The sequence below is a fragment of the Lipophrys pholis genome (assembly GCF_963383615.2).
Source record: "Lipophrys pholis genome assembly, chromosome: 3".
Lineage (NCBI taxonomy): Eukaryota > Metazoa > Chordata > Actinopteri > Blenniiformes > Blenniidae > Lipophrys > Lipophrys pholis.
In genome coordinates, this window is record NC_137627.1 from 14,277,468 (window position 1) to 14,291,644 (window position 14,177).

The 14,177-nt window shown below is 41.7% G+C and overlaps 1 protein-coding gene across 4 annotated transcripts in view; it reads right to left on the minus strand.

The window, feature by feature from the left end:
- cux1b (cut-like homeobox 1b) overlaps positions 1-14,177 on the minus strand; it is a 66,978-nt gene that overhangs the window by 19,134 nt on the left and 33,667 nt on the right. For all 4 annotated transcript variants that reach the window (XM_080459365.1, XM_080459364.1, XM_080459366.1 and 1 more), the window contains 9 exons: positions 13,944-14,067; positions 10,497-10,573; positions 9,501-9,567; positions 4,731-4,779; positions 2,152-2,256; positions 1,449-1,640; positions 1,257-1,315; positions 902-944; positions 241-337 (listed from right to left, as the gene is read on the minus strand). In XM_080459365.1, coding sequence (XP_080315491.1) covers positions 241-337; positions 902-944; positions 1,257-1,315; positions 1,449-1,640; positions 2,152-2,256; positions 4,731-4,779; positions 9,501-9,567; positions 10,497-10,573; positions 13,944-14,067 — 813 coding nt within the window. The remainder of the gene's footprint in view (positions 1-240; positions 338-901; positions 945-1,256; positions 1,316-1,448; positions 1,641-2,151; positions 2,257-4,730; positions 4,780-9,500; positions 9,568-10,496; positions 10,574-13,943; positions 14,068-14,177) is intronic.

Sequence of the window (14,177 nt, forward strand, 5' to 3'; positions counted from 1 at the left end):
AGATCCAAGTATTGCAAAGCATTACAGAAGCGTTCACAAATAGATAAGTATTCTCAGAGAAAAGATATCTGGATGTTCTGATGTAATTTCCACATAACTCCTGCTCAGCTTCACCTGCAGCTAAACTCTCACACCATCTCCGAAGCACAACCCTCTCGGTCACCGTCTTCGTTCATTGTTGTTGGTCAGCCTATCCCGTGTGGTTGAACCTTCTTTTATGTAACTTTTTTGCAGACTTACCACTCAGCTCAGTGTTGGCGATGCGCAGAGCAGCGCTCTCCGATTGCAGACTGCGGTTCCTCTCCAGCAGCAGTACCTCCAGGGGTTTGGATGAGTCCTGATGGACAGTAGAGGGGAACCGAAGATGAGCATGAACCATTTTGAGAAGCTCGTTCGAGTTGGGAGGACTACAAATTTAACATTTCTTTTGCTGGTTGTCTGTTTTTTAGATGCTTTTTAGTATTTTCGCCATTTATTTTGTCTTTATTAATGTTTTTATAGAGATTTTGATCCATTTCTAACAATTGTAGCAGTTGTATTTGTTCAGTGCTTTCAACATGTTTATTTGTTCTCACATAGAACATATAGACATAAACCAACATTGTCAGCAGGGAAAGAAAATACGTCTGCCGTCTTAATTATAATTAGAAACGCAACATCTATCACCTGCTGTAAAGGCTGTGAGCAGGAGACATGTTTATGTGCGATTCAGTGTGTTAACTATTGAATAACTTTTTAATGCATGACGTTTGTCACTCGACATTACATGGGGGAGGAAAGGCCACGTGTGGCTCCAGAGCCGTGGGTCACAGATCCAAGGTCTGGGTGTTTAATTTCCTAAGACATGAGGCCTTATAATTTTTAACTGGTGCAACATGATGTCCATAGTCCTATTTTTTACCTGCACAGAGTCAGATGACCCAAACTCCATAGCCTTGAGGATGCTGAACAAAAAAAAAGAGAGGGGAAAAAAATCAATTTGAAACACCTGGAAATGCACATACACATCTAGCCGAGCATTTCTTTTTCTTTCTATTTAAATGCTCAAAAAGGTAGGACATAAGGGAGCAAGAGGGTCACAATATAAGGCTACAGACATACAAGCTTCACTGTTGTGAGGTCACTCAATTAAGTTACAAACCCTAAATGAAGACGTTCATCTTACCTAACATTGCTGAAGGCATAAAATACATGCAATGTGTAGATCTATCAAGGACACACGTGTAATGAATGCACACGCAGTAATTACTCCTCACCTCAACTCCTTTTTAACCTCCTCATAATCAGCTTGTTTCTGCAGTTTCTCCTCCAGTTCCTAGAGTGTACAAAGAGATTTTAAAAAAAGGCATGAAAAAAATCGTACATGAAGCAGAAATCGTTCCAGAAGAAATGGCCAAACGGGGTGAAAAGAACTGAAATCCTTGGAAAAGTGTGTGCTCTGCTGGTACCTTGAGAACTGCAGACTTGCTGCTCAGCTGCTGCTCCAGCTGTGTGATCTGGGAGCTGGTGGTCTCTCGGAGTTTGGTCAGGCTGGCCTGCAGTCTCTGGACGTCTTCCACCAGCTGGGCGGTCTCCCTTTCTTTGGCCCTGAGCTCCGCCTCCAGATTTGAGTGGGATGCCTCAGCCTCAGCCAGTTGGTCCTAAAGGCCAGACCAGTTGATAAGCAATCTATAACCTTCACAAATATCTCGAAAAGCTATTTAAAATTCTGCCCTAGAAACATAAACATCATTTTGCCAATGATAATTATAATGCATTTTATAAGTGCCTTCAAAGGCTTGTGTTATATAGTCTGTGAAACGTAAGGTCAATCATATTTATAAAAATGCATTTAAGCTACAAGTTTATATGCTGTGTGTGAAAATAGGCTGAACTGAAAAAAATAGAAGAATCTTTTTTTGAGATGCAGCTGTAAATATCTCTTCTGCTGTCTCTTGTATCGATCCAATGAATCACTTAATCGATAAAACAATCACCTGTTCCTACTTAAAAAAGCATTACAGATGATGCCGGTGCATGACCTTTGATATCAGTGTTCCATAAATCGAGGCTTTAATCAGCAAACCACCTCTAGCATGAAAAGAGCCCTGCTCATCTCCAGACTATCGATACTCTTTGTCAGCCTTCCCGCGAACCAGAGAAACAAGTTACCATGTTGGGGTCGGCCTTGGCTGGACTGCCGAGCTGCTGGGATTGGGAACCCGAGGACAGCTGCTCTCTGAGCGACTCCGCCTCCCTCTGAGCTGTTTCAGCTCGCTGTAAGGTAAGAAAGAGAAAAGATGGAGAAAAGGCCTGCGATGGAGGCTCTTACACTGTCAAACGTGATTAATCTAATGTTTAATGCAGTTCGATTCACGGGTACTTGAGCGGTAATTTTGGTGTGCGGACTTTCCTTTTTACCCCCCATTCTCAACCTGTCTGAATTTTCCTCCAGACCCTGAACAAAAATTGAAACCCTTTTCAACACATGCAAATTGCAGCCTGGCAAGAGAATGAGACCAAGAAAGCGAACGTCTCAAGCAAAGGGTAAAATCATGCCCTACACTCAAGATTTAATTCTGTCAACACAAGTCTTGAGGATACGGTCACTGGGAAACAAGTTCTTTTTTCTTTTTTTTTATTATTCAGGCTCAACATTGCATAAGCATTGAGCGAATGGCAATCAAACTGAAGGAGGAACGTTTTCCAATATACAATTCTCTATCAGCCAACTGTGGATTAGTAAAAAAATCGGGAGCCAACCGCCTTGCAGCATAAACACATGTGTACTCGTGTGGAGGGCTGAAAGGATGCAAAAATGTGAAAAAGACTACTGAGAGTAGACATTTCACTTAATTAAATACATTAAACTATTCCTGATACTTGATGATTCCCGCTGCTGGAGATTTATAGCCAAACTGCCATGCTCCAGTTGGGAATGATCTGCAACACTGGCCAACTTGCCGTTATTAAGAGTTACAGGGAGCCGATTCCACAGCACTCCTAATTGCAACCATATTGAGAGCTGTTATTGACTGGGTGGGAGTTGGACTGCTGGTTGCAAGAGAAAAACCCTGTTTTCCATTTTCTTCTTAAAAAAGCATTAAAAAAAAAAAAAAGCCCGTCTGTGACTGAGCTGGCGGCCATGCTGTCATCCTCTGTAAACCTCAAATCAGAAGTGTGAATAGTGTGTGTGTGTGTTTTGTGTGCGCGGCGTTATAGTTGGAGCGTTAACCTCTAGGCTAATATTAACATTACATGCCTATGCTACCCCTTTAACCACAAATCATACTCTTGGGCTAATAATGAAAGTTAACAACAATGACATGAACAGATACCACAGGAATATTTACAACACAAGGGCAGAGGGTGTGCCAGGGGGCTTATTTCAGCTGGATGGGTTTAGTAGGTGTGTAATAAACATGTAAAATAAACAGCAACCCTCACAGTGATAAGAAAGTCGTTATTTGTTAGTGTAGACCACATTACATTAGTTCTGACTAGATAAGCATGTTCCTATTATAAAGAGTGAGGAGGGTAATGTTCTGCAATCTTATTGTCAACAAATCTCATTAACAAAAGGCCCAAACAGACTTTCTCAGACGCAAGTTTGAAAATATCTGATAGCGGATTTTCTTACCATAAGACGAAGGATCAAGAACTTGTGAGGCCATTTATAGAAACGGTGGCTATTTTTTTCTTAAACTGCTGAGGAGTTACTCAAAGAGAGACTCTTTAAAATATCTGTTTTCATAAATATAGTGCTATATAATATAATGTTTTATCACCCTTTCATTAAACAATAATCTATTAAATAGTTTCATGATCAACTGTCAGAAAATTATTGTAAAAAAAAGAAAAAAGAAGAAAAATGTCGACCAGTGTTTCCCTCAACGTTGATGCAGCATAAAATTCTTTTAACTTCATAATCAACCAGGACCAAACAAAAATTGATCAATGAATACTTGAAATATAAATATCTGTACAAGACGACACATTTTTTTTATTTATTTTTTGCCACTGCTTTCTTCTTCAAAAAAGGCCTGAAGCAGTAAACACATTATTAAAACCATTTATTGATTTTGTGGCGCCTAATCGGTTAATCAACAAATCCCTGCACGTCTAGTCTTTGTGTGTGTGTGTGTGTGTGTGTGTGGGGGGGGGGGGGGGATACTTCATGTTGGGATATTTTCAGCCACAGATTAATGCGAGTTTACTGTTGTGGTGAATATTAACAGCAGCATGACACTGCATCTGTGTTTCGCTTGTAAAGGCCTGCACACACAGCCGGTGTGATCAGAGAATATGTCACCTGCAACTCTGTGTGGCATTTCTGGGTTTTCTGAACAACAATGACGCTTCAAAGCAACAAGGCCCCAAAAAAAAAAAAAAAAAAAGTACAAAAAATTTATTGGATTATGCTCTGTTCACTTTTGCTGACGGGAAACACATACTGACCAGTCTCATTCTGTTACAATAATTATTCACTGCTGTGATGCAAAGTGCAACAACGTCCACATTTTAATGTGAGAGTCTGACGTTTCTAATTTTAATACATTGTATCATGGTTGTGACTCTTTTAATTGCCCCTCAGAGATAAATAAAGTTCTTCTGGTCAAGAATTAAAGGAAGAAAATCTTTATTTTAGTGCCATTCGTTTAAAAATCCTTGATACTTTAAGCAATAAAACCTGTTCCAAACAACCTGGACAATAGTGTGTAACATATAAGTAAAAATAATGAGCTGGTTACCTGATTGGCTCTTTCCAGATCTGTCATCACCATCTCAATCTCATCGGCCCTGAGAGAGAAACACACAGAGAATGCAACCGTTCTAAAAAAGAAGCACCTTAGAATACAGCTAACAGATAAAAGCAAAGAATGGATAAATTAATGGATGATTCCCAGGAAGAAAAGTACACTGTGCACACATCACGTGTGTGTGTGTAATTGTTCAAAGGGCACGCATTTAGAAAATGTTGGTGCTGTGTCCATTAAGCTACTGTCTAAATTTCACCTTAATCCATTGATTGTGAACCCCATAACCCAAACAGCTTGTATGTGTGCATGCGTGTACATGTGTTTAAGTGTATGTGTGTGTTTGTGTGTATGTGGGTGTGCACATGTAAGCCCCTAAACCCGGGCCACACTAAAACAGAGGGATTACATTAATAGAGCTCTAAGTCCTAATACAGCAGACTAATCTGCTATGAAGCTGTGTGATTGTGTCTGACTAATGGTCTGGATGGAGGCCATGGTTCACCTCTCACTTGTTAGAGGTCAGACAGCAGGAATACGTCCCTGTAACACCACCTCTCACTGGACTTTGGAAAAACAGTTTAATGACCTTCTTTCACAAGTGACGTGAACGCCGATCACTTTACAGAAAACATAAGAGAAATGGAAGAAAACAACAGGGGGAGGAATGAATAACGCTGATACTCAAAGAATGTCAAAACACCACGACTGAATCGTCTCTGTGATTTTTAATTAGTTGTTGACGTATGGGTGCGCTTGCTTCTAAAGTCTACTTTTGCATGTGAAGACGCTGACCTCACAGGCTGCCTTCAGTGCAGTGCCTGCGTGTCCAAATGCGTATTTATCTAAGACACTACTCGCTGATAAGAATACATGAGCGGCAGAATTGAGTGCAAAGACGTAAGCTCGCATGTGCACGACTGCATCCATTAAGAACTTTTGATTTCGCTGCAATCTTTTGATAGTGAACCCAATAACCCACACAGCTTTTGTATTTGTGTGTCATAGTATGAGAAACAGTGTTATGTCCCATAGGCTTGAGTACTACTGATTTGAATGTGTTTAACAAAACAGACACAGTTGATATTAGGTCAACATTGTGCCACAGGCAATGCAGCAAAAAAGAATCAGATGTGGGTGGGAGAGCTTTTCACTCTCCGCTTTTATTCTTTCCCGAACAGTTAAAAGGATCTAGTATGCATTTAAGCAACATAATAGTACACTACCTCAACAGCTTTTATCCTGTCTTAAGCTATAGTGTGCGAGACCCACGTGCGCACTCAGTCGCACTCCCGCACACACAAATGTGAGGTCAGGGAGCCAACAAGCTAGAAAAGCTTGTAATGGAGAGCGTTTATGGATAGTAATGCAACCCAAATACACCACCGCTCCTGCTCCAAATGTGATCATTTAATCAAAGTACAGATGCACAAAGTCTTCTTAAATAACCTTTGGATTTGGCTGTATTTGGGAATTATAAAGGCAAAGCTAGAGGCTGGGGGCCAAAGCAGATCACAGGGAAGGGATTTTCTGCATATCCTGATACAGTCAGTCAGTCGCTGGGCAGGGCAGGAACTGTCCACGGACCGCCAATGCACGGAGTGGAATTAATTCATCAAACACCGAACAGTAAAGGGGAGGGGGGGCTTGATCATGATAACGCCTGATTTGACACCACTAAAACTTCCCTCTGAAGAGTCACACAGCAGCCACAGGGAGGAGCTGTAGAGTAGACCTCCAGCTGCACTGGAAATCGCATTCATGCACACAAACAACACACAGCGGCACAAATTTCCATGCACACACTCTTGTGCGCCATGAAAGCCATTGGGTGCACCCAGTGACATCAGTCAGTACTGTAGGACTTCTGAAACAAGCCCAGAGCCTCTAAGCCCCTACTGTACTTCCTCCATCTCAGACAGGCCTTTTCATCTCTTATCATCTTCTCTCCCTTGCTCCTCACTCAACTGCTCCTTTTCTTTTCCACCCTCTATCCTTTCCCCTCAACGTTCCCTTCCCATTGCCCTCCACTTTCTTCTTCTTTCATCTTTTTTCTCCCCTTCCACCTCCCCTCTCTCATCTTTCGCCCTCTCTTCTTCGGCCTCTGTCCTCGGTGCCAGCAGGATATTCCCCTGATTTAGATTTTCATTTCCCTCCTCTATCACACTCTTATCCCTTCTTCCTCGCTGAAGCCTCCAGCCCCTGGTTTGCTTTTTGCCCTCCAGCTTTCATCAGTCCATTCCTTTTCTTTCCTTGGCTTTCTCCACATTGCGTTTTCACAGCGTGTTACCTTGGGGATTTCAAGGAGGCTTAAAAAGAAGCTAGCTGTGAGTGTGTCTGTGTGTGTTGTGCGCCATTTTGTGTTTATGTGTGCTTCAGCTGGACGCAAGAAAGAAAAGCCCATTGACTGCTGCCTAATTATCAGCAATTAGGGTTTCCTTTTGTTTTTTTTAAACGAAAATGGTATCAAGCCAATTGCTCACAGATAAAGACACACACACACACACACACACACACACACACACACACACACACACACACACACACACACACACACACACACACACACACACACACACACACACACACACACACACACACACACACACACACACACACACACACACAATCCTGTGGGGTTAAAGATCAATAGATCATTAATCTTTAACAGGGACTAAACGGGTAAAATGCGGCCAGCCAGAGCCTCACAGCGTCTGCTCAGACAGGGGGCTACACTACATCTACAGTCCCGCCTCCTGCTTGAACACACACACACACACACACACACACACACACACACACACACACACACACACACACACACACACACACACACACACACACACACACACACACACACACACACACACACACACACACACACACAGAGAGAGAGAGAGAGAGAGAGAGAGAAAGAGAGAGAGAAAGAGAGAGAGAGAGAGCAATCGACCAAATTCTCAGGGAGCGTGTGTGTGTGTACGTCGCTGTGTGTGTTTGTGTATTAGTGTGTATTTTAAAAGGCAGATTACCCAAATGCAGCAAGAGGATGGGGGATTTGTCACGCAATGTCCTCCTTAGTGGAAAGTTTAGAGCAAGTGTGTGTGCGCACGCGTATGTGTGTCTGTGCTAAAAGAAGTGCCTGATAAATATATCGTTTGTATTTTGTGGTGCCAAAATATATGCAGTTGAAGGGTTAAAAGTTGTGTTCAGCCAAACACTGGCGATTTGCTCAGCCAAGCAGTAAACGGGGGAAGGACTCCAAGGACTGGGAGGGTGCAGGGTTAGAGAGGGTTTGTGTGTGCTTTAAAGCGTTGCATTAAAATTTCAGATCACAGCACGCCACATAGTCAAGGACCCTGACTGCCTCAGGCTCACGAGTGAGTGAGCGCGCGTGTGTGTGTGTGTGTGTGTGTGTGTGTGTGTGTGTGTGTGTGTGTGTGTGTGTGTGTGTGTGTGTGTGTGTGTGTGTGTGTGTGTGTGTGTGTGTGTGTGTGTGTGTGTGTGTGTGTGTGTGTGTGTGTGTGTGCGTGTGTGTGTGTGTGTGTGTGTGAGCTCATGTGTGTGTGTGGGCGAGCATGTGTTTATTAGCTTCTGTAAGCAAATGGGGCCTGCTATAAGTGTCTTTTCAAAAACTTGTTTTCTTCTGACTAAAAAGGAAGAGACAAGAACAGAAAAAGGAAGTATGAAGAAGCCACTGCGCAATGGCAGGGGGGCTGAAAATAAACAACGACAGCTCTCCGATAGACTATGAAACCTATTGATTAGTGCCATTACTCTGCGTGCAATATCTTCCTGTTGCCTCTTCTCTCACATTTACAGACACACAATGCATGAGATAAAGAACAAAGTGAGGGAGGCAGAAAAGACGAAAAAAATATTGTGAGGAAGACAGAGAGGGATCGATCTGTTTTTAACAGCCAATCAATTTAACAACTCTGTTAATGGAGAGACACAGTGAGTTTGGGACACAGTAAATGGGGTGGGAGCGAGGGACCTTAAAAGCTAAGTTGATACTCTGCCGTCTCTGTGTATGCATACAAGATGTCCTTGACCATTTTATGAACGCTCTCAGATTTAGCACAAGAGTTTGGGATTTCAGGGGAAGAATACTATGTTTTTCTGAAGCACCAAAAGCTGAAAAAACGCTATGAAATGCTTTGTTTTCTTCCCAGGAATTCAATTTTTCAACTTTCCGAATTCAGTTTGGATGCTAAAGTGGTTCTGGTTCCCGCTAGGAACCCTGAGGGGACGACAAGTGTGAATGTCATAAAGTGCCACTTCACAGTGTGGAGTGCCGACATGGAAAAGCTTCTGTTCTTGTCCTCGCCCCACTATGGGATCAATAATGATAGATGCCCACAGCTCAAGTAATTGAGGCTTCTTTATCGTACGGTTCCTGTTAGAAAACCTGTGCGGATTTAAGTCTGAGCTCTCAAAGTGACCCTCATGAGCCTCCTGTCTGTTGTGACCCAGTTGAATCATAGCGAGCACTTTAAACTACACCACGAAACAAATCTATTTTGATGCTTTTCTGTGGCTGCAGAATACATTACAATCCCTGTCAGTATTTACAGTGCGTGGGTAATGCTGGGATTTGGAGGCTGCTGAGCGTTATGGGAGACAATCCAGCTGTCAGGGAGAGAAGGGGGAGTTTCCAGGCAAGGAGATTCACTAAACAGGATGATTATGTCAGAAACAGACTATGAAGGAGCCAGAGGGGAGAAGTCACCGGCAAACACAGACGTAGATCAGTGAGACACGTACTTTGCAGTGGATTCCTCGTCATACTTTGTCTTCAAATCAAAGAGCTCGGCCTGAGTTGTTTCAAGTGCTGCAAAAGATGGGAAATGAGCCGCTCGTGAGTTTCAGCGTCACAAGACAGCTTACAAATAAAGTACATCTTAAGCAGGAACAGCATTTTTAAAAGCAATGACAGGTGCACAACATTTTCTAATGACTGAAAATAACATGGATAACATGTAAATTACTCCTGCAACCTGGTTCAAAGGGCTACAAAAGGGGTAAGAAGTCTTAAAAGAAAATAATGACGTCTTCGGACTGTTAGATCCATGGTTCAGTGGACGATTTTTAAGACAGGGTTTTCTATTAAAAGAAAAGGTTAGTACTGCCATGGTAACATATAACAGAGTATAAACACAAAATATAATTTTACCATGACAGTACAAAAGTCCCAGTCTTCATTTGTAAAGCTTTTTAAGTGTGTACAAAATATTGAAAAAAACTGACTATGGATAATTAGCTGAACTACCATGAATGCCAAAGACAATGCCACCCAAATGTGGACGCAACGCTGCAGATTGTTCAATCCCAATGTTGGCTTTAAATCCTTTTTAGAATCAAGGTGGACCCTTGCGGTTGACTTTCAGTCTCCAAAACCAGAATACTGATGTTCCGTTCTAAAAATGGACTTGCTAAATGCTGGAGTCAGCATCATAACCATTTGTTTATCACAGAGTTTATTTTCTCAAAAAGTCCCCCCCAAAAAAGTTAATGTACAAAATCCTTTAGCAATCTGTACAAGGTATCAGTGAGATGCTAACGTCTTGGGTGGCCACGAAAACTACTACATCCCTGCGGCACTCATTGTTTTTTTCCACAGTCTGCTGATGGGTATTTATTGAGAAATACACTATATTATAAACAAAGTCTGCAAGGATTTTATAGCCAGTTTCATTGATGGATGCATTATAGCTGAGCTGGGTAAAACTGTAGGCCTGTAAAGTGTGAGCAGGCAGGTACCTGTCTGTAGGGACTGGGCCTTGTGTTCGGCCTCCTCCAACCTCGAGGACATGGAGTCTTGGCTCTCCTGGAGTTTCCTACAGAGGCAGGCAGAAGGCAGGAAAATGAGAGTGGGGAGCAGAAAGTCACACTTAAGAGATACTGAGTCAGTAAATCTTGCGTTCACACTTTGTGGCAACTGCAGCGATTCTCTATTTTCCCACCATTTCTGAAGTGTTTTCCCCACTAAAATCCTCCCAACACAACCCACTCCTCATTAAGCAGCCCTATTAGGCAGGAATGTCTGGCCACTGGGGCACACTGCACCCAGGGGGAGAGAGAGGGAGAGGGAGAGGGAGAGAGCAAGGGTTGAGCGAGAGAGGAGGGGGGGAGGGGGCGACAGAAACCACAAGGATAAAATAGATTCATTCTTAGCATATAAAAAGTTGGGCTTTGCTGAGAAATTGCCACTGCGTGTAAAAACATCAATAATCTAGCACAAAGACGGTCTTTATGGCACTCTTTGATGCCCCCCTTCTCCGCCAATCTGTCTCTCCTGTCATCTCTATTTTTCTGCCCGCTACTTCATCCTTTCATCTCTCTCTCTCCCTCTCCTTTCCCTCGCTCCTTGCAGGATAAAATGCATCAGAGGTGCCATCCATTTACTACCCCTCTCAGACACGGGAAGTCAGCTCTCTGCAGACAGGAAGGGGCCTATAAAACACTGACGTACAGGAAATACAGTTGGACAATTGATCTTCTACCATACGTCTGAAAGGGGGCAATGAGCGCCTATGCCTCAATACAGCTCCGCACACTAAAAAAGATGACTGGCACGAGCAAACTGACTTTAAAAATGTCTATTTTCAAACAAGCCTTACAGACCCACCTAAAAACTGGGAATTCCATCAAAATTATTTCTATCGAAGCATTTTAATGACCACGAGCGACTCTGAGAGTTCAGTCTCCCTCATGTAAACCGACAGCTGAAAAAGTTATGAGTCAATATATCATTACTATATCTGCACTGTGAAGTGTGGTGTAGCACTAAAAATGTCATGCTGTGGCTGTTGAACACATCTGCTTAATTCTTTAAGACAATTTCAATGTGTGTTTCAGCTCATAATTTTGGTTAGCCTTTCTAAGGAATTATCTTTTTTTTTTCTTTTGCATCATTGTGCAGCTTTCACACATAAAAACCTTAACAGATGGAACAGCAAACATAAAAGAACCCCCTTTTGAGAATCTCTTAGCTCATTTCATGCACAAGAGACATGAAAAGACTAAAACAACATAACTAGACAAATCTAGAGATATGAGGGAGAAAGACTTGACCGTGAAGAAAAGAGATCCATCTAATGTGATGTCGGTGATGAAGAGAAATAGTAGCCACATTGCACAAAGTGAACCAGATAACATTGACTGCAGAGCAGATTTAGAGCAGCAACACATTCCTCATCTATGGCCTTCTTTAGGAGAAAAGTTTAAAGTTAACAGCTCCAGAGAGAGAAAAAGATGAAAATGCCCTTTAACCTTCTTATGAGGAGGTTGACTAGATTTATTGTAGAACTGTTTAAAAAAATAAAGAGAAAGTGGAACAAATGAGTGCTTCGATCCATTTTTCAAGATGGCTTCAACTTCCAGTGTCTGGCCATTCTTCTGAACACTAGCATGTGCCTCTCAATACCCTCAAGAGCACAAAGTGTGACACGTTGCTTAATCTTGTCTGTGATTGGACGATCGTACTGAGGAAGTCCTGGGGGCCCATTGTAATGACTAGGATATGTACACAAAGCTTCAATTCTCTACATTCTGGTAGTTTTTCAATTTTCTTCTTATTATAAATGGTATGGGGCAGCCATGTCCAAAGTTCATTCTCAGGGCCAATCATGGCCCGGGGTCACATTTTATAGCCCCCTATGATTGAAAGTGTTTCTTTTTTTAGGGTCATGAACAAACTAAATCAATACAACATGCAAATAATATTTTAAACTCTTATTAGTACGATTGTTTAGCATGCATACATACAAATTATAGATAAGTGGACTAATCACATCCTTTACTGCCTGGCCCACGATAAAATCTATGATGCGATGAGCACATCTTTGAATTTACTCACCTACGCCAGCTTGTAACGCTGGTACACAATAGTGTAGCCCTATCATCACATATCAAGAGAAGTTTTCTCCTGTTTAAAATAATATAACCAGGGGCTGTTGGTTATTTAGATCTGTCACATGATCAAATGTGAACCTTGTTGAAAAAGTTCCAGTTACGATAAGTACACATGTCTGGCAGCATAGCGATGACGAAAAAGGAATCAAAGGGATGAAGAATTTATTTTTAATTTCAAAATTTGAACACATTATAGTACTTTTTTTTTTTTTATCTTTTAATCAAACAATTCTGCTTTTGAAGTATGTTATTTTTTAACCATCTTATCTGTATTTCTACTCTTTCTACTCAGCAAAAATCTTTGTTTTGTTGATTTGAAATAAGATCACATAGTTATCCACATTAACAGGGCCTCTGAAGCCAACATTTACTGTTTATCCGTATATTAGGGTGAATTAAATAAGGAATGGTGGTGAAAGAGAGCTTTACTGAAGTAATATCAATGCTGACCACATCAAAGGCAATTAGATTAATAGTATTTATGCTGAAGAGTCTCCTTCCTGGAAAAAGACAGTAGAGGGGCAATTTAGCATTTATAAGAATCAATACATCATCTCAGTAGTCAGAATTTATTTTGTCCATGTTTCGTAAATGTCTTGCTGCAGTTGTGAGTGTACTTATTACAGCTGCAGACTTCCTGTGCATCAAAAAATCACGGACACTTCAAAATCCCTTCCTTAAAGAGGAAGTGACCCACTGCATCGGAATGGGCGACTCTGCATCAAAATAAAGTGACAGCTAAGCATAATTCTTCACTATATTTATTCGGTGGGGTTCAGGCAGTTACTGTGTATTTCCAGCCGCAGTCGAGGACTGTGGGAGCTAAAATTACAACCATAATGGCTGAAAAGCATCTTGATAGGCTGAAAAAAATAAAAAAAAAAGTAGGTCTGAGGTGTTGATTCCGATCAAAGCAGGAATGGCAAGCACCCACATGACAAAAATGCTGGCATTGTCTTTTATGTAGGTTATCTCCCTTTGCACATTCATCTGCAGAGGGAGAGCAATAAGCAACCATTTCTTGATTAAGCTGATAACTCCCAAAGAAGTCCCAGAAGTATTACTTAATAGGAAATTATTAAATTGTGAATAGCTCGGCTAAATAAAGTTTAAAATAAAGCTATCATTCAAAGATTACAATCAGCAGTTTTGCCCGACGGCACAATGACCCAGAGGTTTAAAATGGCAAAATAATGCAGAGGTTATTACTTAAAACACAGCTGCAGCATACAAGCGCGCGCATGCACGCACACGCACACGCACACGCACACGCACAAAGAAGTTATACACTACCTCTCCTTCTCTGCATAGTCATTGTGTAGCTGGAGCTGCTTTTCTTGAGCCAGGTTCTCAGCTTGATTCTTCAAAGACTGCTCGTATTCGCGGATCTTCTCCTTCAAGTTCTTAATGGTGACCTCTGGAGAAAATTCACAACAGAAAGTCAAGTGTCAGGAGACTGAATCAGAATAAATATGCAGGCGATTTGCAAAAACAACCAACAAGAAGAAGTGGTGCCTCAGTTCATTA